The 25,718-nt window shown below is 40.7% G+C and overlaps 1 protein-coding gene across 1 annotated transcript in view; it reads left to right on the top strand.

The window, feature by feature from the left end:
• Nucleotides 1–25,718, top strand: part of chd7 (chromodomain helicase DNA binding protein 7) — a 356,622-nt gene that overhangs the window by 235,743 nt on the left and 95,161 nt on the right. The window contains exons 12-21 of the mRNA XM_043689312.1: nucleotides 2,928–3,171; nucleotides 8,419–8,595; nucleotides 8,824–8,967; nucleotides 9,461–9,716; nucleotides 12,082–12,292; nucleotides 22,159–22,354; nucleotides 22,456–22,623; nucleotides 22,738–22,917; nucleotides 23,072–23,182; nucleotides 23,266–23,471. Of these exons, the coding sequence (XP_043545247.1) occupies nucleotides 2,928–3,171; nucleotides 8,419–8,595; nucleotides 8,824–8,967; nucleotides 9,461–9,716; nucleotides 12,082–12,292; nucleotides 22,159–22,354; nucleotides 22,456–22,623; nucleotides 22,738–22,917; nucleotides 23,072–23,182; nucleotides 23,266–23,471 (1,893 nt within the window). The remainder of the gene's footprint in view (nucleotides 1–2,927; nucleotides 3,172–8,418; nucleotides 8,596–8,823; nucleotides 8,968–9,460; nucleotides 9,717–12,081; nucleotides 12,293–22,158; nucleotides 22,355–22,455; nucleotides 22,624–22,737; nucleotides 22,918–23,071; nucleotides 23,183–23,265; nucleotides 23,472–25,718) is intronic.

Below are 25,718 nucleotides of genomic sequence, written 5' to 3'. Positions count from 1 at the left end.
GAAGGTTGAACTTGAATACTAAATATAGGATTAAAGACAGGATTCTTCGCAGTGTGGAGGAACAGAGGATCTTGGTGATCAAGTGCATAGATCCCTCAAAGTTGCCACCCAAGTGGATAGGGTTGTTAAGAAAGCATATGGTGTTTTGGCTTTCATTAACAGGGGGATCGAGTTTAAGAGCCACAAGGTTTTGCTGCAGCTCTACAAGTCCCTGGTGAGACCACACTTTGAATATTGTGTCCAGTTCTGGTCGCCCTATTATAGGAAAGATACAGAGGCTTTGGAGAGAGTGCAAAGAAAGTTTACCAGGATGCTGCCTGGACTGGAGGGCTTGTCTTATGAAGAGAGGTTGACTAAGCTCGGACTTTTCTCTCTGGAGAGAAGGAGGAAGAGAGGTGACCTGATCGAGGTATACAAGGTAATGGGAGGCATGGATAGAGTCAATAGCCAGAGACTTTTCCCCAGGGCAGGATTGACTAGCACGAGGGGTCATAGTTTTAAGACATTAGATTGAAGGTATAGAGGATACGTCAGAGGTAGGTTCTTTATGTAAAGAGCTGAAAATGTGTTGCTGGAACAGCGCAGCAGGTCAGGCAGCATCCAGGGAACAGGAGAATCGACGTTTCGGGCATAAGCCCTTCTTCAGGAATGAGTTATGAATACATAGAATGTGTTGCCACCGGTGGTGATGGAAGCAGAGTCATGAGGGACATTTAAGCGACTGCTGAACGTGCACATGGACAGCAGTGAATTGAGGGGCACGTGGACTCAGTTATTTTATTTTAGATTTGGAATAATCCTTGGCACAACATCGTGGGCTGAAGGGCCTGTTCTGTGCTATACTTTTTTCTATGTTCTATGTTTTAAAGCAATGAGGGGATAGGAGTTTAGCAAATTGACGTAGTAGCACTTTTAGCAGAAAAATATCCCAAGAAACTTCACGGGAATTCGATTGGACAAAAATTAACCCTGACCAAGGGAGGTGGTATTTGAAACTAGTGAATAAATAAAGTGGTGGAGGCTAGTACAATTGTAACGTTTAAAAGGCATCTAGATGGGTATGTGAATAGGACGGGTTTGGAGGGATATGGGCCGGGTGCTGCCAGGTGGGACTAGATTGGTTGAAATATCTGGTCTGCATGGACAAGTTGGACCGAAGGCTCTGTTTACATGCTGTACATTTCTATGACTCTAAGTTCTGAAAAGATTTTAAAGGAGCAGGGCACATAAGATTGACAATGATTTTTGAGGTTGTGTGTGAAGTAATGTAGTCTGGAATGTAAAAATAAAGTGGCTGCTGTAATGGTATTTGTGCAGTGCAGATGGATAATATTTTACCACTTTCATCTTGATTGCAGTGATATGAGAGATTTGCCCAGGATGTGGACAGGAAAAGAGAAATAGTTTAATCACCAAAAAAAACCTAATAATTAAAATTCTTTACTAATTTTTTTTTTTGGAGGACATGATTTGACCCAAAAGATTTAGCATGGAGAAAATTTTGAAGGTCCTTCAAATGCTAATCTTGAACAGTTCTCAGCTTTGTTCTTTTTTAAGAATTCAAATAATAAAGCAATGGTTAAAAATAGATCCCCAAATACCTTGAAGTAATGGAGATTGTATAAGTTTAGCCATATGGTGGAAAAAGGGAAGGTATAGAACTTTATAATGCTTAGTCTGTAAACGTTGATTCTACCGCTGCTTTGTCCTTGTACCACAGATTGTAGATCAGGCTTTCATACTCAACATTGTACAGTTAGTTAAATATCCTTCAGAGGATGCCTATTTAATTGTAGCAAGAAAATCACTTGCAATTACTTCTCTTCCTGTTCCTGCACTGTCATCTCTGGTGTCCCCAAGGCCCTATCTTTCCACCAAGCTGAATTGTCATCTCGATGCTGATTCTCTGCAACATCATCCAGAGGTGCACTGTTCGATCTTATATGTGCAATGCTTTCTATCTCACCACCACATCCTTGCACTCACCTATAGTTAGCTAAGCAGTCTGATAATTTACTGACAAATAGAAGTGAATAAACAGATTTCCTCCAACAGGATTTTGGGAAGACTGAAGCCATTGCTGTTAGTCTCCTTTTCAAGGTGTCTCTGCTCGCTACTGACTCCAGCCTCTCCCTGATAATGGTCTTGAGATTAAGCCAGTCTTTTTGCGATCTTTGTGTAAGATTTATTTACTAGATGAACTTCTAACCTCCTATTCAGGCCATTATTCAGATTGTCTATTTTTATTTCTTAATCATCACCAGACTTCATCTCTGCTGAAATCTTCATTCATGCCTTTGTTACCTCAATGTTTTATCTCTCCAACAGACCCCTGGCTAATCTACCACATTCTCTTCTCTGTAAACTTAAATTTATGTAAAACTCTGTTGCTTTTGTCTTGCAGCTCATCCTTTTTCACTGTTGCTTCTGTGCTTGTTGGTCTACATTGACTTCCAGTCAAACCATGTCTTAAAATTCTCATCATTGTGTTCAAATCTCATGGTCTCATACCTCCCTATCTCTGGCTTTCTTCCAGCCCCACAATGCTCTGAGATATCTGTGCTTCTCTAATTCTAGCCTGTTGTGTATCCCTGTTTTTAATTGCTTCACAGTTGATGGCCATTCAGTTGTGTCCCGATCTCTGGAATTACCTTCCTGCATCTTTGCGCTTTATCTTTTGTTATGCTCCTATGTACACTGAGACATTTTTCTGAGAAATTACAATTTTGTTACAATGACAATGCTAAATAATTACAGGTTGTTGATGGTGTTCTGCTTGGTTTCTTTATATTGTGTATTGCTGAGATTACCTTTTTTCTGTACTATTATTCGTTTGTGAAATGTCTGTTGCTACTATATAGAAATATATAATAAAAGCTATTATACTGGGGGAAAAACATTGTTCATTTATTGTCCTTTATTTTCAGCCAAAACTGTATATTGGCCGACGAAATGGGGTTAGGAAAGACTATTCAATCTATTACATTTCTTTATGAAATGTTCTTGAAGGGAATTCATGGCCCCTTCCTGATAATTGCACCTCTTTCCACAATCACTAATTGGGAAAGGGAGTTCCACACTTGGACAGCAATGAATGTGACCGTGTACCATGGCAGCCAGGCTAGCCGCCAAATGATTCAGGCATATGAGATGTACTTCAGGGATGCTGAGGTAAGGATGACAAATTATTTTTAAAGATCTGTGTTTCAATTTGTAGTAAACATAGGAATGCTGGAAGTGAATTGTTACAAACCAGTTTTCCCAGACAAAAAGATGTTTCAGATGAAAAGTTTTAAGTATCAAGTATTTACAAAGTGTATTATTTCTTTTTACAGATTAATTTTACTTGAATTTATTAGCCCTAATTTCTAGTTAACCAACTGTCATTGTTTATATATTTATTTTAGTTGTGTTTTATCCCTTTTAGCATGCACAGGCTAGTTGACACTGGTAGTTAAAAAGATGCATGTTGCTAACACAATTACGAGCATAAAACTTTTTTGTGATCTTAATGAGATGTGCACATGTTGGAGATCATTTGATGTATTTGCAACATTATTCCTTGAACACTTGCAATTTTCTTAAGTTTTTTAATGCTCCTTGCACCAGCATCTAATGACTGTTAAAATAGTTTAAGTTTTGGGGGTTTACTGACCTGCTGTATTAGTCACTAGTTCCATCACATGCTTCTTGAATTCTCCTTTTAATAGTTTCAAGTTAGATTTCACTTTACTGGAATTGTATTTTAATTGAAGTTATAATCTGATCGACTCTTTCTCCTTCCTTAGTCTCTCCTAATTTAAGAAAATTTGGTGTAATTCATCTATTTTTCAGACTGAAAATTCTCTAACTTTCTTGCTTGTTTGTATTGAGCTGTCTGAACTAATGGTTGACCTCCTGGCTGCTTCTCAGCACTGCCACTGGTTCATAAATACTTGCCTGTTTTCATTTACCAAACTAACTTTGAGAATGTTTATCTGATTAAGAGATCCAGATGGCTACATTAAAATCTCTGCTGTATCATTTTAAACACAATACATATGCTGTTAAATTTGAAAAAAGCATAACTTAATTCCTCATTAAATTAGTTTTGCTGTTAGTAAGTAGGTGTCTGTAATTTGTTTCTGCTGAAATAAGTTCTCATCAAAAAGGCACCTAGTTTAGGGAAGGGAATGAGGTGGCTTTGCTGACATGCGCCTCCAGAAAGACGACAGTGTGATTCTGAAACGGCCTAGCATGACCATGTAGTTAGGTTAGGGATGTACAATATCACAACTAAATCTAAAACAAATGAAACCAGATAGACCTCTTGATGTTGACCTCGGCACCAGAAACTGTAACAACTCCACCCCCATGTCCCTGCAGAGGCCCTTCCTAACATTTGGAAGCAATAGACTTCTGTTGAAATATTCATGGAATCATGGTCGAGAGTGTGGTGCTGGAAAAGCAGAGCAGGTCATGCAACATCCATGGAGCAGGAGAATAGATGTTTCAGACAAAAGCCCTTGATCAGGAATCCTTTTCCAGCGCCACACACTCAACTCCGATATTCAGCATTTGCAGTCCTCACCTTCTCCATTCATGGAATCATACCTTAGAGATGATGTCCCTGGCTACAACTGAGTCTGCCCCCCGAGTATGCCATGGTCCATCGCCAGGACAGATCCCCAGAGGTGACGACACTGGCATACAGTCAAGAGAAGGTTCCCTGCAAGTCCTCAGCATTCACCCCCACCCTTTCCTCTACCAGCACCATCAAACTAAGTTCAATGAGGCCATGCTAGAAGCAGCATCAGCTGTACTAAAAATGAGCTTTCTACTTGAGAAAAGTATCACAGCGGCCTATGTGCATGTCAAGCAGCTAAGTGATCCAATAACCAATGGATCAGATCGAAGCTTTGCAGTGTTGGAGCATCGCCTTGTGAATATGGTGAGCAATTAAATAATTTGCAGTAGGAGGAGGTTCCACAAATATCCTAGTCCTCAATGATGAGGAAGCTCAGCACTTCAGTGTGAAATGCAAGGCTGAATGTTTTGTGGTCATCTTCACCCAGAACATGGCTGTAGAGATGGAAGGTAATTTGTAAAAGTAGCAAATGCACTGTGATAAAAAAACCATTTGGGCACCATGAATATGTAGGCTTTGGAATGCACTGTCAGGAAGTGGGCTAGGGGCATGTTCAGCCGAGACATTCAAGACTGCATTAACTGATTACGTCAATAGGAACAATACTCAAGGTTATGGGGAAAAGGCAGAGAATGGTGCTGAGTTGTACAAACAGCCTCCCCCTGCATTTTAACAATTATGTGACCCCATGCTGTTTTGACTGGATGATTCACCTTGGCCTCCTCCAAAGGCTGTTAGCATCACAATGCCAGTTCACTCCATGGCATGTACCTATAGCCTGCTGTTTCTGTTTGTTGTCCTGCATTGCATCTTTGCCAGGTTGGAGAATGTTTTGAGAATTACTATTGAATCTGTTTCCAACACCTAGTGCATTCTAGATCACTGCTCTTTTTGCCTCTGTCCACACATTACTGACCTTTCTGTCTCACAATGTCTCCTAATTTACTCTTAAAATAAAGAAATGTATGTATTTACCTCATGCCATTTAGTATTTTATACATTAATTCATTTTTCTTGGTTGTTCTGCATCACAAAGAAACAGGATTGGTTAAGACTATATTCACTGGAGTTTAGAAAATAAAGGTGAGGGCAGGGTCGGATCTCATAGAAACCCATAAAATTTGAACAGGACCAGACAGGGTGAACTTCGGGAGAATCTTCCTTGTGACTGAGATTGCAGAACCAGGGGTTGCAGTCTTAAGGATAATAAGATAGGCCATTTAAGACTGAAATGAGAAGTTTCTTCAGTGTGTTGAGCCTGTGGAATTCTCTGCCACAGAAAGTGGTTGAGTCCAAAACATTGACTGTTTTCAAGAAGGAGTTGTATATACTACTTAGGGCTAAAGAGATCAAAGGGTATGGTGAGAAATTGGGAACAGGGGACTGGGTTGGATGATCTGCCATGATCATATTGCATGGTGAAGCATGCTTGAAGGGCTGACTGGCCTACCCCTCGTCCTACCTTCTATGTCTCTAGGATCTCAGGATATCCTCAGGATATCCAGTGTGTTTTCTAGCCAAGAAGGTACTTGGGAAATGTATGGTACGTGACTCACTCATGTTTTTGAGCATCTGTGTGAAATGTTTCCTCTAGATTAGATTCCCTACAGTGTAGAAACAGGGCCTTCGGCCCCACTAGTCCACACCGACCCTCCAAAGAGTAACCCATCCAGACCCGTTTCCCTCTGACTAATGCATCTGACACTATGGGCAATTTAGCATGGCCAATTCGCCTGACTGGCACATCTTTGGATTGTGGGAGGAAACCCACGCAGACACGGGGAGAATGTGCAAACTCTACTTCCTACTAAAATGAGTGTTCCAGCTTCATATAGCTGACATTCTGAATCTATCGCACCATTCTAGTATATTCTCTCTCCAAAACCTTGGCATCCTTCCTGAATTGTCAGGGCACAATTGACCACAGCGTTCCAATGAAGCCCAACCAATGTAAGGATTTAGTGTAACTTCCTTGCTTTTGTACTTGGCTTTGGATATTTTCAATAAAGGATCCCAAAACAATTTTCAAGTGATATTGTCAACTTCTCCAGCTACCTTCAAAGATGCCCTCCCCACACCACTGTTTTTGAACTCCCTCCATAACTTAGCAATTTGTTCAATATGCACGTCCTCATTCCTCTTGCCAAAATGAAACATTTAAGATCTTTCTGCATCAGATTCATTTCACAAAGTCTGTCCTTCTGAAGTGTTTTGCTGTCCTGATTTGGTTTACTGCATTTCCAAATTTGGTATGATCTGCAAGCTTTAAATTATGCTCTGTATGTCAAGAACAGCTGTCCTCATACTGACCCTTGGGAGAGCCACTTGCCTCATGTTTGGGGAAGAAAATGTTCATTGTTTCTCTTTGCTTTCAGTCTCTTAGCTTCGTATCCAGTCCTTTAATTTCATGGATTTCTGTATTGATGTAGGAATTTAGAAGGGAATTTTGACAGGGAGTTTACTTAGATGTAAGGTTTTTAATGAATTATGATCAGGTTCCTCAGATTGCATATGGGGAAAGAATACAAATAGTCGAAGGTCAAGTGGGGTTCCAAGAAGTAGTTAGAGAATGGTGTGCAGGTGCATTTGAATCCCTGTTTTGAATTCCTATATTCTATGTTTGTTTTTACATTCCATTATAATTTCCTATGTTCAGATTGATGGTGGAAGCTGCCTGTGTAAGCTGGTCACATGCATACTCTTCTATCAGTGATGATGCTGGACATAGAAATTTATAATGGCAAAAATGGAGAGGAAGTGGATGCAAATGTAAGGTTTTTAATATTTTTATGTACATGCATATTGAGAGAAAGTATTTCAAATACTAGATTGTTCTGAGGTGGCATCCAATATTTCACCTTGCATTTGTGCTATCAATTGGCAATTGCACTTTTTAATCGTCGCTGCTCTTGAATGCCATCAGATGTAGGAGCAGGAGTAGGCTATTCAGCCTATTAAGGTCAGCTTCATTGGTCACTGATCTTCTCTTTCCTGCCTTTTCCCTATAAACCTGGATTTCCTTACTGATTTAAAAAATCTATCTCAACTTTGAATATATTTAACAACCCAGCCTCAACTGCCCTTTGTAGTAAAGAATTCCACAGATTCACTTCTCTGATAGAAAAAGTCACTCCTCATCTGTGTCTTAAATGTGCAACCCCTTAATCTGAGATTAGGTCCTACATGCTCTGAGGGGAACCAACCTCTCCGCATCAACCCTGTCAAGTCCCCTAAGAATCTTTGACAAGATTGCCCCTCATTCTTCTCAATTCCAAAGAGTATAGGCACAACGAACTCAACATCTAAACATAAGACAGTCTCTCCATACTTAGTATCAGCCTTGTGAACTTTGTCTGGACTGCCTACAATGCCAGCATGTCTTTTCTCAGATAAGATACTTAAAATTGTTACAGTTCACAGTATTCAGCTGTGGTCTGACTAGTACCAAGTATGTTTTGAGCAGAACCTCCCTAACTTTTAAACTTCTTTCTCTTTGAAATGAAGGCCAATATTCTCCTTCCTTTCTCTATTACCCTTGGGTGCTAGCTTTCTGTCAGTTATGGACAATTCATTGCAGTAGTTTGCTGTTTGTGAAGTATTTTGAGATTTTTGAGAAATTTTAGTTTATAAGGAAGAAGTCAATTATAATTCAGTGGTGGCTTGAAAGGGAATCCACTTGCTTAAAATATAACAACTTAATAACCTTGATTCTGTAAATATACTGAAGCAGGAGTTTGTGTTTTCAGTTTGAAAGTATAAATTAAACTTGATCTAACTTGTCCTATTCAAAGGGTCAGATCATTCAGGGAGCATACAAGTTCCATGCCATCATCACTACATTTGAAATGATTTTAACTGATTGCCCAGAATTACGCAATATTGCATGGCGTTGTGTGATAATTGATGAAGCCCACAGACTGAAGAACCGAAACTGCAAACTTTTAGAAGGACTAAAGCTAATGGATCTGGTAAGTGTATTTTCTGAATGATAAACATTGAATGAAATGTTGGTGAATGCTAGTAGAATCTGCTAGAAGTGACTTGGATAATCTCTGACAGATGCGCAACGTCTCTCACCACATGGTTTAAATTCACACACATTTAGCAGTTTGAGATTTGCCATTTCACAACATCTTCTTTCTTTGCAAATCTAGAAATTTTTGAGATCAAGTGAGTGTTTTTTTTTGTTACTGTAGGAACATAAGGTACTGCTGACTGGAACACCATTACAGAATACTGTAGAAGAGCTTTTCAGTTTGTTAAATTTCTTGGAACCCTCTCGATTCCCCTCAGAGATCAACTTTTTGCAAGAGTTTGGTGATCTGAAAACTGAGGAACAGGTATATGTCTAAAATATACTGTATTTCAAAGGGCAGCAATTAATTTTCTGGGAATAAAATGGGGCAACTAATAAACATCTAATCGTTCATCCTTTGTGAAAACAGTCTTAACTCTGATGTTTAAAAATGATTTGCATTTTAATTACATAGTAATGTTAAATGAGGAAAATATATTGCATGTGATATTTATAAATAACAGCAAAAAAATTGTTCACCTCTACCAATTATGTATTGATGCATACTGCACTGTATTGATAGCATATTCTAGAAATGTCCTGAGCAATTAGCAATTCATGTAATATGTACACAGTAAATGAGTAAATTGAAGTTTGCAATCTAATCTTAGCCCATATGGCCCCTTCAAACTCCCTGAAGTTGCTTTTTAAATTGTGGCATTGAACTCAAGTTACAACCTTTTGATTCCATCCAAAGTATTTATTTCAGAGGCTGTTGTGTAGTATTCTGTGCACTCAGAGTTGAATAACTATTACAGGTGCAAAAACTTCAGGCTATTCTGAAACCAATGATGTTGAGACGCTTGAAGGAAGATGTAGAAAAAAATCTGGCTCCAAAAGAAGAAACTATAATTGAAGTAGAACTCACCAACATTCAAAAGAAATATTACCGTGCTATCTTGGAGAGAAACTTTACCTTCCTCTCTAAGGGAGCTGGTCAAACCAACGTGCCCAATCTTCTGAACACTATGATGGAACTGAGAAAGTGCTGTAATCATCCATACCTAATTAATGGTGAGCACAGTTTCTTTTTACTGACTATTTTTTGGAAAGCTTTAATGGTCTAACACAGCGATTGTTAAATGTCATAACCATTAAGATACTTATGCCACAAATTCTAAACATGATCTCAGAAGCATGTCAAGCAAAACCAGTGGTCAGTTTTGGTGTCAAGCTAAGTAGCTTAGGCTGTTTAAGAATATTTGTTGAAAGGTTTTCAACTTAGAATTTCTGTTGCAATACCACAACATAAATACAACAGTGCATCCAATCAGAAGTCTTTTAAAGAGGAGGTTTCTCCCTTCCCTGATGGGAGCAAAGCAAATATGTCTTCCAACTCCAGGGGGGATTGTTTTACAGGTTAATCACATCAAGTTTCATGTTAATACTGTATGTAGATTTTCCTAAGATAATGGGAACAACCCATAACTGGAATGAATTTCAGAAACATAGGTGTTGCCTTTTCAGCATCGTGTTTCTATTGGTTTTTTTCAAATCAGCGGAATATTGCAATCTCCATAGGCACTGACACCTGTAAAAATAACTTCGAACTTCCATTTAATAGCTGTAAGGAAGACACAAGAATGAAATGAAAACAGAAATTGCTGGTGAAACTCAACAGGCCTGGCGGCATCTATGAGGAGAAAGCAAAGTTACCATTTTGAGTCCAGTGACTCCTCTTCAGAACCAGACCTGAGTTTTGCCAGTAGTTTGTTTTTTTTCGGATCTGCAGTTCTTAGATTTGCAAAACTTTGAGTACTAATGAAAATAAAACTTTTTGTCAAATGTTTGTCATTTTCCAATCACCAGGATATACTGCAAGAATATCAATTCAAGGGCAGAGACAGTATTTATGTCACATGAGAGAAGGGTGTTGATTGGTTGGCAAGGGGACTTGATTGATAGAGGTCTTACACACACATTGTGTCTTCGGTCCCCTTGCCAAGCATTTGGCAATCTCTCACGTGGTATAAATGTTGGCTGCGCCCTTGAATTGATATCCTTGTGAATAACTTCAAAAAAATGCCTGTTTTCATCCTTATCAGTTCGGTTGAATGTTACAGAAATATTAAAATGGATTCATAAATGTTTTTATGCAAGGATTTTAGGACAAGGATAATAGGATTGGTTGATCATCACTTCTCAGTAAATTGACACAATAGTTGTATCCATCAAATGTTCTTCACCTTTGAAACTGACATGCTCTTAAATGAGTTGGAACTTTATTTCCCCTCTTATATTAGAAATAGTTTGAAACTTATCAGTGCTCACTGCGAATAGAGTCATAGAGATGTACAGCACGGAAACAGACCCTTCGGTCCAACACGTCCATGCCGACAAGATATCCCAACCCAGTCTAGTCCCACCTGCCAGCACCCTGCCCATATCCCTCCAAACACTTCCTATTCATATACCCATCCAAATGCCTCTTAAATGTTGCAATTGCACCAGCCTCCACCACATCCTCTGGCAGCTCATTCCATACACTTACCATCCTCTGAGTGAAAAGGTTGCCCCTTAGGTCTCTTTTATATCTTTCCCCTCTCACCCTAAACCTATGCCCTCTAGTTCTGGACTCCCTGACCCCAGGGAAAAGACTTTGTCTATTTATCCTATCCATGCTCCTCACAATTTTGTAAACCTCTATAAGGTCACCCCTCAGCCTCCGACACTCCAGGGAAAACCGCCCCAGCCTGTTCAGCCTCTCCCTATAGCTCAGATCCTCCAACCCTGACAACATCCTTGTAAATCTTTTCTGAACCCTTTCAAGTTTCACAACATCTTTCTGATAGGAAGGAGACCAGAATTGCACGCATTATTCCAACAGTGGCCTAACCAATGTCCTGTACAGCCGCAACATGACCTCCCAACTCCTGTACTCGGTACTCTGACAATAAAGGAAAACATACCAAACACCACCTTCACTATCCTATCTACCTGCAACTCCACTTTCAAGGAGCTATGAACTTGCACTCCAAGGTCTCTTTGTTCAGCTACATTCCCTAGGACCTTACCATTAAGTGTATAAGTCCTGCTAAGATTTGCTTTCCCAAAGTGCAGCACCTCGCATTTATCTGAATTAAACTCCATCTGCCACTTCTCAGCCCGTTGGCCCATCTGGTCCAGATCCTGTTGTAATCTGAGGTAACCTTCTTCGCTGTCCACTACACCTCAAATTTTGGTGTCAATTTTCAAACTTACTAACTGTACCTCTTATGCTCGCATCCAAATCATTTATTAAATGACAAAAAGTAGAGGGCTCAGCAGGTGCGATTGTATTTTATCTCCTATGTGTGTTTTTTGATATTTTTAAAAATGATAGGCCTGGCATGATTCAGACTTTGAGCTGGCTTCTTTGTTCATTTTTTGGTATGCATAGGTGCCGAAGAGAAGATATTGGAGGAGTTTAAAGAGACACACAATCCTGATACACCAGATTTTCAGCTTCAGGCTATGATCCAAGCTGCTGGCAAGCTAGTGCTGATTGACAAGTTGCTGCCAAAACTCAAGGCTGGTGGCCACAAGGTGCTGATATTTTCCCAGATGGTGCGCTGTTTGGATATTCTTGAGGACTACCTCATTCAGCGAAGGTGAGGCCAGAACTGCTCTATAAATAAAAATTCATTTTGCAAAGTAGTATAGCATACTAACGTTCCAGTGCAGCAGTATTTGGAGCATCGTGATGTGGGTTTATATCAAAGGAATGAAGAGTATCAGATCTCATAACTTGTTGCAATGATATCGGCTGTCAAGAAATTGAAACAAGCAAGGCAACTATATGTGGCAACATTTGCGTTACAAATTTATAAGTTAAGGATATTGGGTACCTTCCCATGACTGTTAATTGATGTAGTTATTGAGGAAACAGGTATTGCAGGTGGAATTTTGAAGTCATCACGATTGAGTGATGCCTCTTACGATGAAAGATGCCTTTACTGCTTTGTTATCCATCACTTTCATGTACATTGCCAGATCAGGCATAGTGCCAGTGAAACACAAGAATAGTTACACTTTTCTCCAAAAATGCACTTCAATTCTCACCTTTCGAATCAGTTTTTGAAATTGCAGAAGGAAGGCTTTTAATTTCTGCTCGGTGGCACTATAGGAGATTATACAATGTTAAAAGACAACAAATTATTTCAATTAATCAACCACTGACATCAACACTGGGTAAAATCTCAGCAGTGCCACTGGGCTAATCTACACTAGAACAATACTGGGATTAGTGTTCTGGGGAGTTGTATAACTAGGGTCATAGAGAGAGAGGCTACTAGCTACATAGTGGGGTTGATGCAACAAGTTAAGGAAAATCTGATATTAAAGGCAGGATAAGGTGAGAGCAAGGTACTGTTAAGGAAATGATGATCAGTGCGACAGGACAAGACAGACCATGTAAATATAAGAATGCACCAACAAACGACACTAGAGATTGTAAAAATAATAGAATTAAAAGCAGACTGTCCAAATGCAAACAGAAATTGTAGCAAGACAGGATTGATAATACAAAAAGAAGTGAACGAGTATAGTCTAATTGTGATTATGGTGTCATGGCTGCAGGGTCATCAAGGTGTGATGTAATGTTCAGAGGTTTTGACTGTTTAGGGAGAAGTAAAAAAGAAAAGGAGGTATGGTAGCACTAAATAAAAGGATGGAATGATGTAATAGTGAGAGGATCTTGGATTGGAAGAGCAAAATGTAGAGATGCTTTGAGTGGAGCTACGAAACAACTCTGTGCAGAAAGCACTTGTAGAAGTGTTTTTCTTTAAGGCTGCTAATTGGTAGCAGTAATGTCAGGCATCACTTGAATCAGAAGTCATATGGACAATTAAACAACTTACTGGAGGAAGAGGCTCCACAAATCCTCAGTGATGGAAGAGCCCAGCACATCAGTGCAAAAGGTAAGATTGAAACTTTCGCAGCAATCTTCAACCAGATGTGCCGAATGGATGATCCATCTCAACCCCTTTCAGTGGTCCCCAGCATCACGGATACCAGCCTTCAGCCAATTTGATTTACTCCACATGATATCAAGAAACAGTTGGAAGCACTGGCTACTTCAAAGGCCATTGGCCCTGACAACGTTCTGTAGCATTGTTATTCATTAGTACTGAAGACTGTCCTGCAGAACTTGCTGCTCCCCTGCCAAGCTATTCCTGTATAGTTGCAGCACTGGCATCTACTTGGTTTACAATTGAAAGATTGCCAAGGTATGTGCTGCACATAAAGAGCAGGACAAATCCAACTCGGCCAATTTGAGACCCATCAGTCTACTCTTATTCATCAGTAAAGAGATGGAAGGGGTCATCGACAATGCTATCAAGCAGCACCTGCTCAGCAATAACCTGCTCAGTGACACCCAGTTTGGGTTCTGTGAGGGCCACACAGCTCCTGGCCTCTTAACAGCCTTGGTTTATATGTGGACAAAAGAGCTGAATTTCAGAGGTGAGGGGAGGCTGACAGCCCTTGACTGAGTGTGGCATCAAGGAGCCCTGACAAAACTATAATCAATTGGCAGCGGAACAAACACTCTGCTGGTTGGAGTCAGTCATCACAGCCCCAGGACATCTCTGCAGGAATTTCTCTGGGTAGTGTCCAAGACCCAACCACCTTCAGCTGTTTCATCGATGATCTTCGCTGTTATCATAATGTCAGATGACTGCACAGTGTTCAACACCAGTCACGACTCCTCGGATACTGAAGCAGTCCTTGACCAAACACAACAAGGTCTGGACAATATTCAAGCTTGGGCTGACAAGTGGTAAGTAACATTTGTGCCACACAGATGCCAGGTAATTACCATCACCAATAAGAGACAATCTAACCACCACCCCTTAACATTAAATGGTGTCACCATCAGTGATTCCTCCATTATCAACATCATGGGGTTACCATTGACCAAAGACTTAACTGGACTCACTACATAAGCACAGTGGCTACAAGAGCAGGTGAGAGGCTAGGAATATTGCGGCGAGTAACTCCCCTGACTCCTCAAAGCCTGTCCACCATCTACAAGGCACTAGTCAGGTGTGAAATGGAATATTTCCCATTGCCTGGATGAGTGTAGCTCCAACAGAACTCCAGAAGTTTGCCACCATTAGGACAAAGCAGCCCTCTTGATTAGCATCACATCCACAAACATCCACTCCCTCCGTCCATACTCAATGCACACTACTGCTGCTATCTACAAGATGCATTGTAGAAAATCAGCAAAGATCCTTAGAGGGTACCTTACTGATCCATGATCACTTCCATCCATAAGGATAAGGGCAACAGGGAATACCATCACCTGTAAGTTCCCCTCCAAGCCACTCACCATTCTGACTTGGAAATATATTGCTGTTACTCCACTATCACTGGGTTAAAATCCTGGAAGTTCCTCCCCCGCCCCCCACTCCACCCCTTAGGGCATTTTGGGTCAACCAAAAGTACACAACCGCAGCAGTTTAAGAAGGCAGTTCACCACCACCTCGTGCAGCTCGGAATGGGCAATAAATGCTGGGTCAGCCAGTGGGGTACCCACATGTGAAAGCACATTTAAAATAAAAGTTTATAGATGTGCGTAATGCCGGTAGTAGAGTAATCCTTTGGGACTGCCATGATTATTGACTGCGTAAACCTGCACTAATGGTGTAGGGGACAAATCCCTGAAATGTGTACAAGATGGTTTCCTGGAACAGTATGTTGTAGTGCTAACTAGAGAATGGGTATTTCAGATTTAATATTATGCATTGAGCAAAGGCTAATTAATAATAATGTCTGACATCAACACTAAACTAAATTTTCGTCTGCTGTATCTCCATCTGAGAGTGTAGATGGTATAATGTATTGACAGATAGTCAACATAGTTTTGTCAAGGGTAGGTCTTGTCTCTCAGACCTCATTGAGTTTTTTGAGACGGTGACCAATCATGTAGATGAGGGTAGGGAAGTTGAATGGTATACATGGACTTCAGTGAAGCCTTTGATAAGGTTCCACGTGGTTGGCTGTTATGCATAGGCATGGGATTGAGGGTGATTTAGTAGTTTGCATTAGAAACTGGCCTTTCTGAAAGAAGGCAATGAGTGGTGGTTGATGGAAGATATTCACCCTGGAGTCTGTTTGCTAGTGGTGTGCCACAAGGATCTGTTTTGGGACCACTACTGTTTATCATTTTTACAAATAACTTCGATGCAGGCAAAGGTGGATGGATTAGTAAATTTGCAGAAGATACTAAAGTCGGTGGAGTAGTGGACAGTGTGGAGGAATGTTGCAGGGGGACTTGGATAAACTGCAGAATTGGGCTGAGAGGTGGCAAATGGAGTTCAATGCAGCTAAATGTGAGGTGATTCATTTTGGGAAGAATAACAGGAAGGCAGAGTACTGGGTTGATGGAAAGATTCTTGGTAGTGTGGATGTGTAGAGGGATCTTGGAGTCCATGTACATAGATCCCTGAAAGTTGCCACCCAGGTTGATAGTGCTGTTAAGAAGGCATACGGTGTGTTAGGTTTCATTGGTAGAGAGATGGAGTTCCGGACCTGCAATATCATGCTGCAACTATACAAAATGCTAGTGTGACCAGACTTGAAAATTGTGTACAGTTCTGGTCACAATATTTCTGGAAGGATGTGGAAGCATTGGAAAAGGTGCAGAGGAGATTTACCAGGATGTTGCCTGGTCTGGAGGGAAGGTCTTATTAGGAAAGGCTGAGAGTCCATTCTCATTGGCAAGAAGAAGGCTCAGAGGGGATTTGCTAGAGACATACAAGATGATCAGCAGATTAGATAGGGTAGACAGTGAAAGTCTTTTTCCCAGGATGATGACATCAGCTTGTACGAGGAGGCATAGCTACAAATTGAGGAGTGATAGATTTAAGACAGATATCAGAGGCAGGGTCTTTACATCAAGAGTGGCAAGGGCATGGAATGCACAACCTGCTAATGTAGTCAACTCAGCCACATTAGGGAGATTTAAATAATTCTCAGATAAGCATGTGGATGATGGGGGAGCGAGCTGAGAATAGTTCACAGGTCGGTGCAACATTGCAGGCCCAAGGGCCTGTTCTGTGCCTGTATTGTTCTATGTTCTATATGTTTAAGACCTAGAATTTGTATATCATCCTATTTACAATATTATTTACTACTTCCTCAACAAAGTTAAATGTACTGTTAAAACATTCCATAAGACTAATAATTTGGTGAACTTGTGTAGAGAGAAAGTGAGGGCTGCAGATGCTGGAGATCAGAGCTGAAAATGTGTTGCTGGAAAAGCGCAGCAGGTCAGGCAGCATCAAAGGAACAGGAGAATCGACGTTTCGGGCATAAGCCCTTCTTCAGGAAACGTCAATTCTCCTGTTCCTTGGATGCTGCCTGACCTGCTGCGCTTTTCCAGCAACACATTTTCAGCTCTGAACTTGTGTAGAGTTCATTTTTGCACAGTCGTACCCTCCTCTGATTTCCCAACTTTGGCAAGGGTATCAGGAATGCTGTGATGAATCTTGAATGAATCTGCTTCCTGGCTTGTCATGAATGTACCATGTACTTCGGGTAACTAGAGAAAGGATTGGTCCACTAAAGGATAATGAAGGAAGGCTGTGTGTCGAACCTAAGAGAATGAGTGAGATTCTGAAGGATTACTTTGCATCAGTGTTCACTGAGCAGAGGGACATGATGAATGTTGAGATTAGAGATAGAAGTTTGATAACTCTGGATCGCGTTGACATAAGTAGGGATGATGTGTTGGGTAGGCTAGAGGTTATTAAGGTGGACACATCCCCAGGACCGGATGGGATCTATCCCAGTTGTTAGGGAGGCGAAAGAGGAAATACTGGGGCCCTGACAGGTATCTTTGTACATCCTCAAACACAGGTGAAGTGCCGGAGGACTGGAGGGTTGCTCATATCCCCCTGTACAAGAAGGCTAGTAGGGATATTCCGGGTAACTACAGACCACGAGCCTGACGTCAGTGGTGGGAAAGTTGCTGGAGAAGGTTCTGAGGGATAAAATCTATTTATAGTTAGAAAAGAATGGGCTTATCAGTGATAGGCAACATGGTTTTGTGTGGGAGGAGATTGTGCCTTACCAGCTTAATAGAGTACTTTGAGGAAGTGACCAAGTTGATAGATGAAGGAAGGGCTGTAGATGTCATATCCATGGACCTTATTAAGGCTTTTGATAAGGTTCCTCATGGTAAACTAGTAGAGAATGTGAAGTCAGATGGTGTGCAGGGTGCTCTAGCTAGGTGAATAAAGAACTGGTTGAGCAACAGGAGACAGAGAGTAGTAGTTGAAGGGAGTTTCTCGAAATGGAGAAATGTGACCAGTCCTTTTCCACAGGGATCAGTGCTGGGGCCACTGTTGTTTGTAATATACATCAATGGAAGAGGGCATTGTTGGTATGATCAAGTTTGCAGATGACATGAAGATTGGTGGAGTAGCAGAAAACGTAGGTTACTGTCAAAGAATACAGGAGAATATAGATAGACTGGAGAATTGGGCAGAGAAGTGGCAGATGGAGGTCGATCCAGGCAAATGTGAGGTGATGCATTTTGGCAAGTCCAATTCTAGAGCAAATTATACAGTGAACAGAAGAGCCTTGGGAAAAGTTGATGAGCAGAGAGATCTGGGAGTTTAGGTCCATTGTAGCCTGAAGGTTGCTGCACAGGTGGATAGAATGATCGAAAACACAGCATTCTTCAGACGGGGTATTGAGTATAAGAGCTAGCAGGTCATGTTAAAATTATTCACAACATTGGTTTGGCCGCATTTAGAATACAGTGTACAGTTCTGGTATCCACATTACCAAAAGGATGTGGACGCTTTGAAGAGAGTGCAGAGAAGTTTTACGAGGATGTTGCCTGGTATGGAAGGTGCTAGCTATGAAGAGAGGCTGAGTAGGTTAGATTTGTTTTCATTAGAAAAAAGGAGATTGAGGGGGGACCTGATTGAGGTTTACAAAATCATGAAAAGTATAGACAGGGTAGATAAAGATAAGCTTTTTTCGCAGGGTGAGGGATTTGACAATAAGAGGTCATGCTTTCAAGGTGAGAGGTGAAAATTTAAGGGGGTTATACACAACAGGTACTTTACGCAGAGGGTGGTAGGTGCCTGGAACACGTTGCAGGCAGGTAGATTCATTTAAGATGCATCTGGACAGATGCATGAGTAGGTGGGGAGCAGAGGGATACAGATGCTTAGGAATTGGGCAGCAGGTTCAGACAGTAGATTTGGACCGGCACAGGCTTGGAGGGCTGAAGGACCAATTCCTGGGCGGTAAATGTTTTGTTCTTTGTTCCAGGATGGTTCAAATAATGGTGACAACATTAGACATGGATTTTCTGCCTGCTGAATTGGTTGAGGAATGGTGCATTACTTAAGTGATTGCAAAATGAGAAATGAAGTTGTACCCTTACCTGCAATTGGGCTTTAAATGTAGATTTTCTTTTCTTAACCCACTCACCACTACCCAAAACAAAACTAACAACTATCCCTACCCCTAACCAAGTATAATCTGGTCCATGTTTAAGCGAATTGCTATTAATAATAAGTATGTTCTTGTTGAATTGCACGAGATGGCGAGGTATGTTAATCAAGAACAGAAGGTACAACCATGCTTGTTTGATCTTAAATTTGTGAATGTGCATTTCTAAAGATTGGTTGTCACAGTGCAAAATCTCTGCTTTCTATGCAAACATAAGAAAATATTAGACAGTAGAAGACCAACTTTAAGCTTGCCCAATACTGTTTTGAAACATAAACACAAGTTCCTGGAGAAACTCAGCAGGTCTGGCAGCATCTGTGGAAAGAAGGTAGAGAGCTAACGTTTTGAGTCCAGTGATCTCTCTTCAGAACAGTTCAGAACATTCAGCCGGCAACACTGTAATCCTGTCTCAAGAGGAGTAGGGGAATCTTGCTAAAGCTTACTCTTGGCTGAAAGATTGGCTCCATGTAAAAGGAAACTTTAGAGTTCACCATCATCTCGAGTTGCTGTGTGACCAGCAACAGTCAGAATAACCGATTGATCAGTTCTTCACTGAGTCCTGTCAAGGACAAGGAAGTGGCATCTCTCCTGGCGCAGGCAAAGTTGAAGATGTGCAACACATGCCTACTCTTCAAACAAAGAAAAGCTGCAGAGATGTCTTGGATTTTCTAATTTCTTCATACTATATTTAGTGAACCTTTCTGAAAAGTGTAGTCATTAGGAACTCTTTGAGGAAAAGCTTTCCAAAACGCAAGAATAATGGCACAAACACATGATGCACGTGGAATTGTGGAATAGCTTAATCTACATGTTAGACAGCAGGTCAGTCATACATTCTACCCAAGGAACCTGGTCACCCACAAAGGTATCTAAAGTGTGCAGTGAGTCTAAATCTTTGGAAGGCACAACAATTAATTAGACCAATTAACCTTGATGTCTATTATGGTGTATCTACCTATTGTATGATATAGTCTCTGATTAAGCCAGAGGCAAGTCCTGCTCTGTCTTGAAAATTCGATGGATTGGTGTTCATCTCATGAGCTGGCAGGCTGGACCACAAACACATTATTCTCTTGATAATGAAGAACCTTCTAACTTCCACCCTTGTCTTGTTGTAACATAACCTCGAAGTGTGAGCCTTAGTCCTTCCTCACCTCGATGTTTAAAATAAGTTATGTGCATAAAAAGCCTTGATCAGATGAGTCTGTTTCTCTGAAGTAAACACAGGTATTCTTAAAGCTTATCTGGAAAGCTAAAGTTTTTAAAACAACAAATCAATTTTGTATTCTTATCGACTTGAATTTAGAAACTGAATGCGATTGAGAAAGTTTGAAGGTATCAGTTGATTCTGTGGAGGTTGCCGAGGAAATAGAGATGTACAGCACAGAAACAGACCCTTTGGTCCAACGCGTCCATACCGATAAGATATCGTAACCTAATCTAGTCCCACCTGTCAGCACCTGGCTCATTTCCTCTTCCTATTCATATAGCCATTCAGGTGCCTTTTAAATGTTGTAATTGTACCAGCCTCCTCCACTTCGTCTGGCAGTTCATTCCATACACACACACCACCCTCTGCATGAAAAAGATACCCCTTTGATTTTTCAGCCTCTGACACTCCAGGGAAAACGGCCCCAACCTATTCAACCCCTCCCTGTAGCTCAAACCCTCCAATCCTGGCAACATCCCTGTAAATCTTTTCTGGACCCTTTCAAGTTTCACAACATCCTTCTGGTAGGAAGGAGACTAGAATTACCAAATTAATTGGATTTAACATTTAACTATCACAGAATATTGGATGAGGAAATAAAAAGCACCATATTTAGAGAGAGGACATGAACTTTTAAGTATTGTTTGGATAACAAAATAGAGGGGTGGTGACATAATTTTAGCATCTGTGCAGCAATCAACAAAGTCAGCTTAATTTTAATGAAATTAATAAAGTTCAAGTAGAGAAAGTCATGCTCAAAGTAAATACTGCACTGTTAGTGTGTACAGACATGTGTGATATTCAATTTGATCACTAAGAATCCATTGAGGAACAATTAAATGCTATGGTCAGGTGACTATAAAGCCTTTCTGGATGGCTGAGCTTTGATATGCTAAAACACATTTCTCATCCTAATTTGTTTAGTGATCTGATCATGCGATAAATGGAATGTACTAATAAAGGAGCTGGAATTTTCTGATTGTAGTCAATATTTGCACAAATCGGGCAAGTGGAAGCTTTGACGCATTTACTGATTTGAAAATGAGGATGTTTTGGATTTGGTAAGACCACTCTGAGTCTATTGTGCAGTTTTGGTCTCCTTTCCAAAGGAAAGATATAGTTGCCACAAAGGGACTGCAGCAAAGGTTCGCCAAACAAATTCTGAGGATGGGGGAGTGGGCGTGGAATTGTCCTATGAGTGCGAATTAAATAAATTGGGCCTGTTTCTCAGGGGTTCTTAGGAAGGGTCACTGGACATGAAACATTGACTCAACTTTCTCTCCACAGTGCTGCTAAACCTGTAGAGTTTCTCCAGCAATTTCTGTTTTTGTTTCAAATTTTGAGCATCTGAATTTTTGTTTTTGCTATATTCTCTGGAATTTGGGAGACAGAGATGATTTCATTCAAGCAAATTCTTATTCTTATACAAATTGGCATAGTAGGTGCAGGAAGGACGATTTCCCTGACTGGGAGTGGTGCAGAACTAGGGTCACAGTCCAAGAATAAGGGATATGACATTTAGGATTGTGATGAGGAAGATTTGTTTCACTGAGGATGTTTGGAATTCTCTGCCCAAAGGGCAATGGAGATTCAATCATCGCATATGTTCAAGATTGATGTTGCTAAATTTATATATGTGAAAAAAAAATCAAGGGATACAGGGGTAGTGCCTGGAAAAGGATGTTGAAGTAACATGTTACTCACGATCTTGTTGAATGTTGCAGGTATCTTGCAAGTTTGAAATGCACACCCCTCCCATTTCTTGTATTAATTCTGAAACTTCTTTTTCAGGCATCTGTATGAGCGTATTGATGGCCGTGTGAGGGGAAATCTTCGACAGGCAGCGATAGATCGTTTCTCTAAACCCGATTCAGATCGCTTTGTTTTTCTGTTGTGCACCCGTGCAGGGGGCTTGGGGATTAACCTCACTGCTGCAGACACTTGTATCATCTTTGATTCTGATTGGAATCCACAAAATGACCTCCAGGTGAATTTGTCTGTGCTATTCTGGATTGACTTTGTTTTCAGTTATATTTATTGAATGTACGGTACTCTGATAGCTCCCTACTTAAGTGTTCTACTCCACAGGCTCAGGCTCGATGTCACAGGATTGGGCAAAGCAAAGCCGTGAAAGTATATAGATTAATAACCAGAAACTCTTATGAAAGAGAGATGTTTGATAAGGCAAGTCTGAAACTTGGATTAGACAAAGCTGTTCTGCAGTCTATGAGTGGAAGAGAAAACAGTGCCAATGGGGTATGTGTACTTGTTCATACTGTAGTTGGCTCAGCTTAAGCAAATTTCTCTGGCTGTATAGAAGATATATATTTAGAATTGAGATCAGTATTAAAATTATTCAAAAATATTCAGGTTCAGCAGCTTTCAAAGAAGGAGATTGAGGATCTCCTTAGAAAAGGAGCATATGGTGCACTGATGGATGAAGAGGATGAAGGGTCAAAATTCTGTGAGGAAGATATTGACCAGATTCTCTTAAGACGTACTCACACAATTACTATAGAGTCTGAAGGAAAAGGTTCTACTTTTGCGAAGGTAAATATCTTTAACCATATACTAGCACACTTACGTTTGATGTCATATGTGCACCAATGTAATCTAATGCTAATCATTGAAATATCTGCTAACGACATAAATTGTACAGAATTCTCCCAACCAATAAGATGATTTTCTGTATAAATCTGTTCAGGCAAGCTTTGTAGCTTCTGGGAATAGAACAGACATTTCACTCGATGATCCTAACTTTTGGCAAAAGTGGGCGAAAAAAGCTGAATTGGATATCGATGCAATAAATGGAAGGGTAAGCGATACATTGCCACGTGTATTATGTTAAATGTGCAATACTGTTTGTTTTTTGCTCATTTGTATTTCCTTAATTTGCAGAACAATTTGGTGATTGATACACCAAGAATAAGAAAACAGACAAGACACTACAATGCTATTAAAGAAGATGAACTAATGGAATTTTCAGATTTAGAAAGCGAGTCTGAAGAAAAGACTGGGAAACCCCTCCGTAGACAGCAAGACCGGTCTCATGGCTACCCTAGGACTGAATGTTTTAGAGTGGAAAAGAACCTGTTGGTGTATGGGTGAGTAATTTGCAGAATGCAAGCTTTCAGATAATCCTAGAATAATTTGCTTCTCTCAGTTTTCAAAAGATTCTGTATATTATTTTTTAAAAAGTAACTAACTTAAAAGTCTGCTAAAGAATATATATCTATATACTTTCTTCCTCAAATTGGATGGTTCTTTACATATATCCTCTGCTACTAAATTAAGTCTAAAGCACTTGAAAGCCCACTGCCAACTTTGCATAGATTGTGTGATGTGTAACTGAGTATCATAGCATTGTGAAAGTCATGGAGTAGAGCAAGTAAAGAGACTCCTTGTGTCACAATGGATGAGGATTCCAAAGCTTCCCTTGTTTGGCTTTGTAGTTTGGCAGGGTTATGTACTTGAGCTGCATTGAGTAATAACAAAAACTAGCAATGTTAAAATTGCCTCTGAGGCCCAGATAATCATAATGTTCTACAAAATGTGTTACACAAGCGTGAGACGGTCCTGTGCTGCTAACATTTATAAAGTTGAAGTAAAAGTGTGCAAGTATTGTGTACAAAGTGTCTTCATTATTGCTTTAAAAATACATTTTGTTGAAACTTGTCAAATTATATTCATCAGGATAAGTTATAGGAAGTTCTAATGTAAAGAGAAAGTAGCCCTATACCTTTTTTAATTCACTCATTGGGGCAAACGTTCATTGCCCATCCCAAAGGGTCGGTAAGAATCAACCATATTGCCATGGGTCTGGAGTCACATGTAGCCCAGACCAGGTAAGGATGGCAGCTTCCTTCCCTAAAGATGTTGTAAATCAGACAGGTTTTTCCTGTGATCAACAATGTATTCATGATCGTCATTAGATTCTTAATTCCAGACTTTTTAAAATTGAGTTCAAATCCACCATCTGCCATGGCGGGGTTCAAATCCTGATCTCCACAAATTATCTGTGCCTCTGGATTAATGGTCCAGCAATAGGGGCCATTCAAGAGGGGGGAGCTAATAGACAAGTAGTGGTTATAGGGGATTCTATAATTAGGGGGACAGATAGTATCCTTTGCAAGCCGGATCGGGAGTCTCGCAGGGTGTGTTGCCTGCCCGGTGCCAGGGTGCGAGACATCTCCGACCGGCTTGAAAGGATATTGGAGCGGGAGAGGGAGGATCCAGTTGTTGTGGTCCACGTTGGTACCAACAACATAGGCAAGACTAGGGTGGAGGACCTGTTTGGGCATTACGAAGCACTAGGCAGGAAATGGAAGCACAGGTCCTCAAGGGTCATAATCTCCGGATTACTGCCCGAGCCACGTGCTAATTGGCATAGGGACAAGAAAATTAGGCAAGTAAACACGTGGCTGAGGGATTGGTGTAGGAAAGAGGGATTCCACTTCATGGGGCATTGGCATCAGTTTTGGAACAGGGGGGATCTGTACCGTTGGGACGGTCTCGACATGAACCGATCAGGTACCAATGTTCTAGCGAAGAGGATAAATAGGGTGGTCAATAGGACTTTAAACTTCTGAGTTGGGGGGAAGGGAAAGTGAAAGCGACAGGGAGTATGGAGGTAAATGGCAAGATAAGCAGCAGGATAGCATGTTTCCAGGCGGATTTAAAATTGAGGCAGACTGAGAATACAGTAAAAAGCAAGGATAACTTAGGACATATGTCTTTCAACATCTCTAATGATAAGGAAGTTAGCATTAAGGCACTTTACCTGAATGCTCGTAGCATTCAGAACAAAGCCGATGAACTAATGGCACAGATAATAGTGAATGGTTATGTTGTAGTAGGCATCACAGAGACTTGGTTACAGGGGGGTCAGGACTGGCAGTTAAACCTCCATGGTTTTTCAACTTATCGTAAAGACAGAGAGGTGGGCAGAGGGGGTGGGGTTGCCTTGTTAGTTAAGACCAAAATTGAATCTATGGTATTGAATGACATAGCGTTGGATGATGTGGAGTCTGTGTGGGTGGAATTGAAGAACCACAAAGGCAAAAAAAAAACATAATTGGAGTTGTGTACAGACCTCCTAACAGTGGTCAGGACCAGGGACGCAACATGTACCGGGAAATAGAGAAGGCATGTCAGAAAGGCAAGGTTACATTGATCATGGGAGACTTCAATATGCAGGTGGACTGGGTAAATAATGTTGCTAGTGGATCTAAAGAAAGGGAATTCATGGAATGCTTACAGGATGGCTTTTTGGAACAGCTTGTCATGGAGCCCACAAGAAAGCAGGCTATTCTGGACCTAGTGCTATGTAATGAACCAGACTTTATAAAAAA

The sequence above is a fragment of the Chiloscyllium plagiosum genome, chromosome 4 (assembly GCF_004010195.1).
Source record: "Chiloscyllium plagiosum isolate BGI_BamShark_2017 chromosome 4, ASM401019v2, whole genome shotgun sequence".
In the NCBI taxonomy this organism is placed as follows: Eukaryota; Metazoa; Chordata; class Chondrichthyes; order Orectolobiformes; family Hemiscylliidae; genus Chiloscyllium; species Chiloscyllium plagiosum.
The sequence above is the reverse complement of the archived record's forward strand: the minus strand, read 5'-3'. Positions and strand labels throughout refer to the sequence as shown.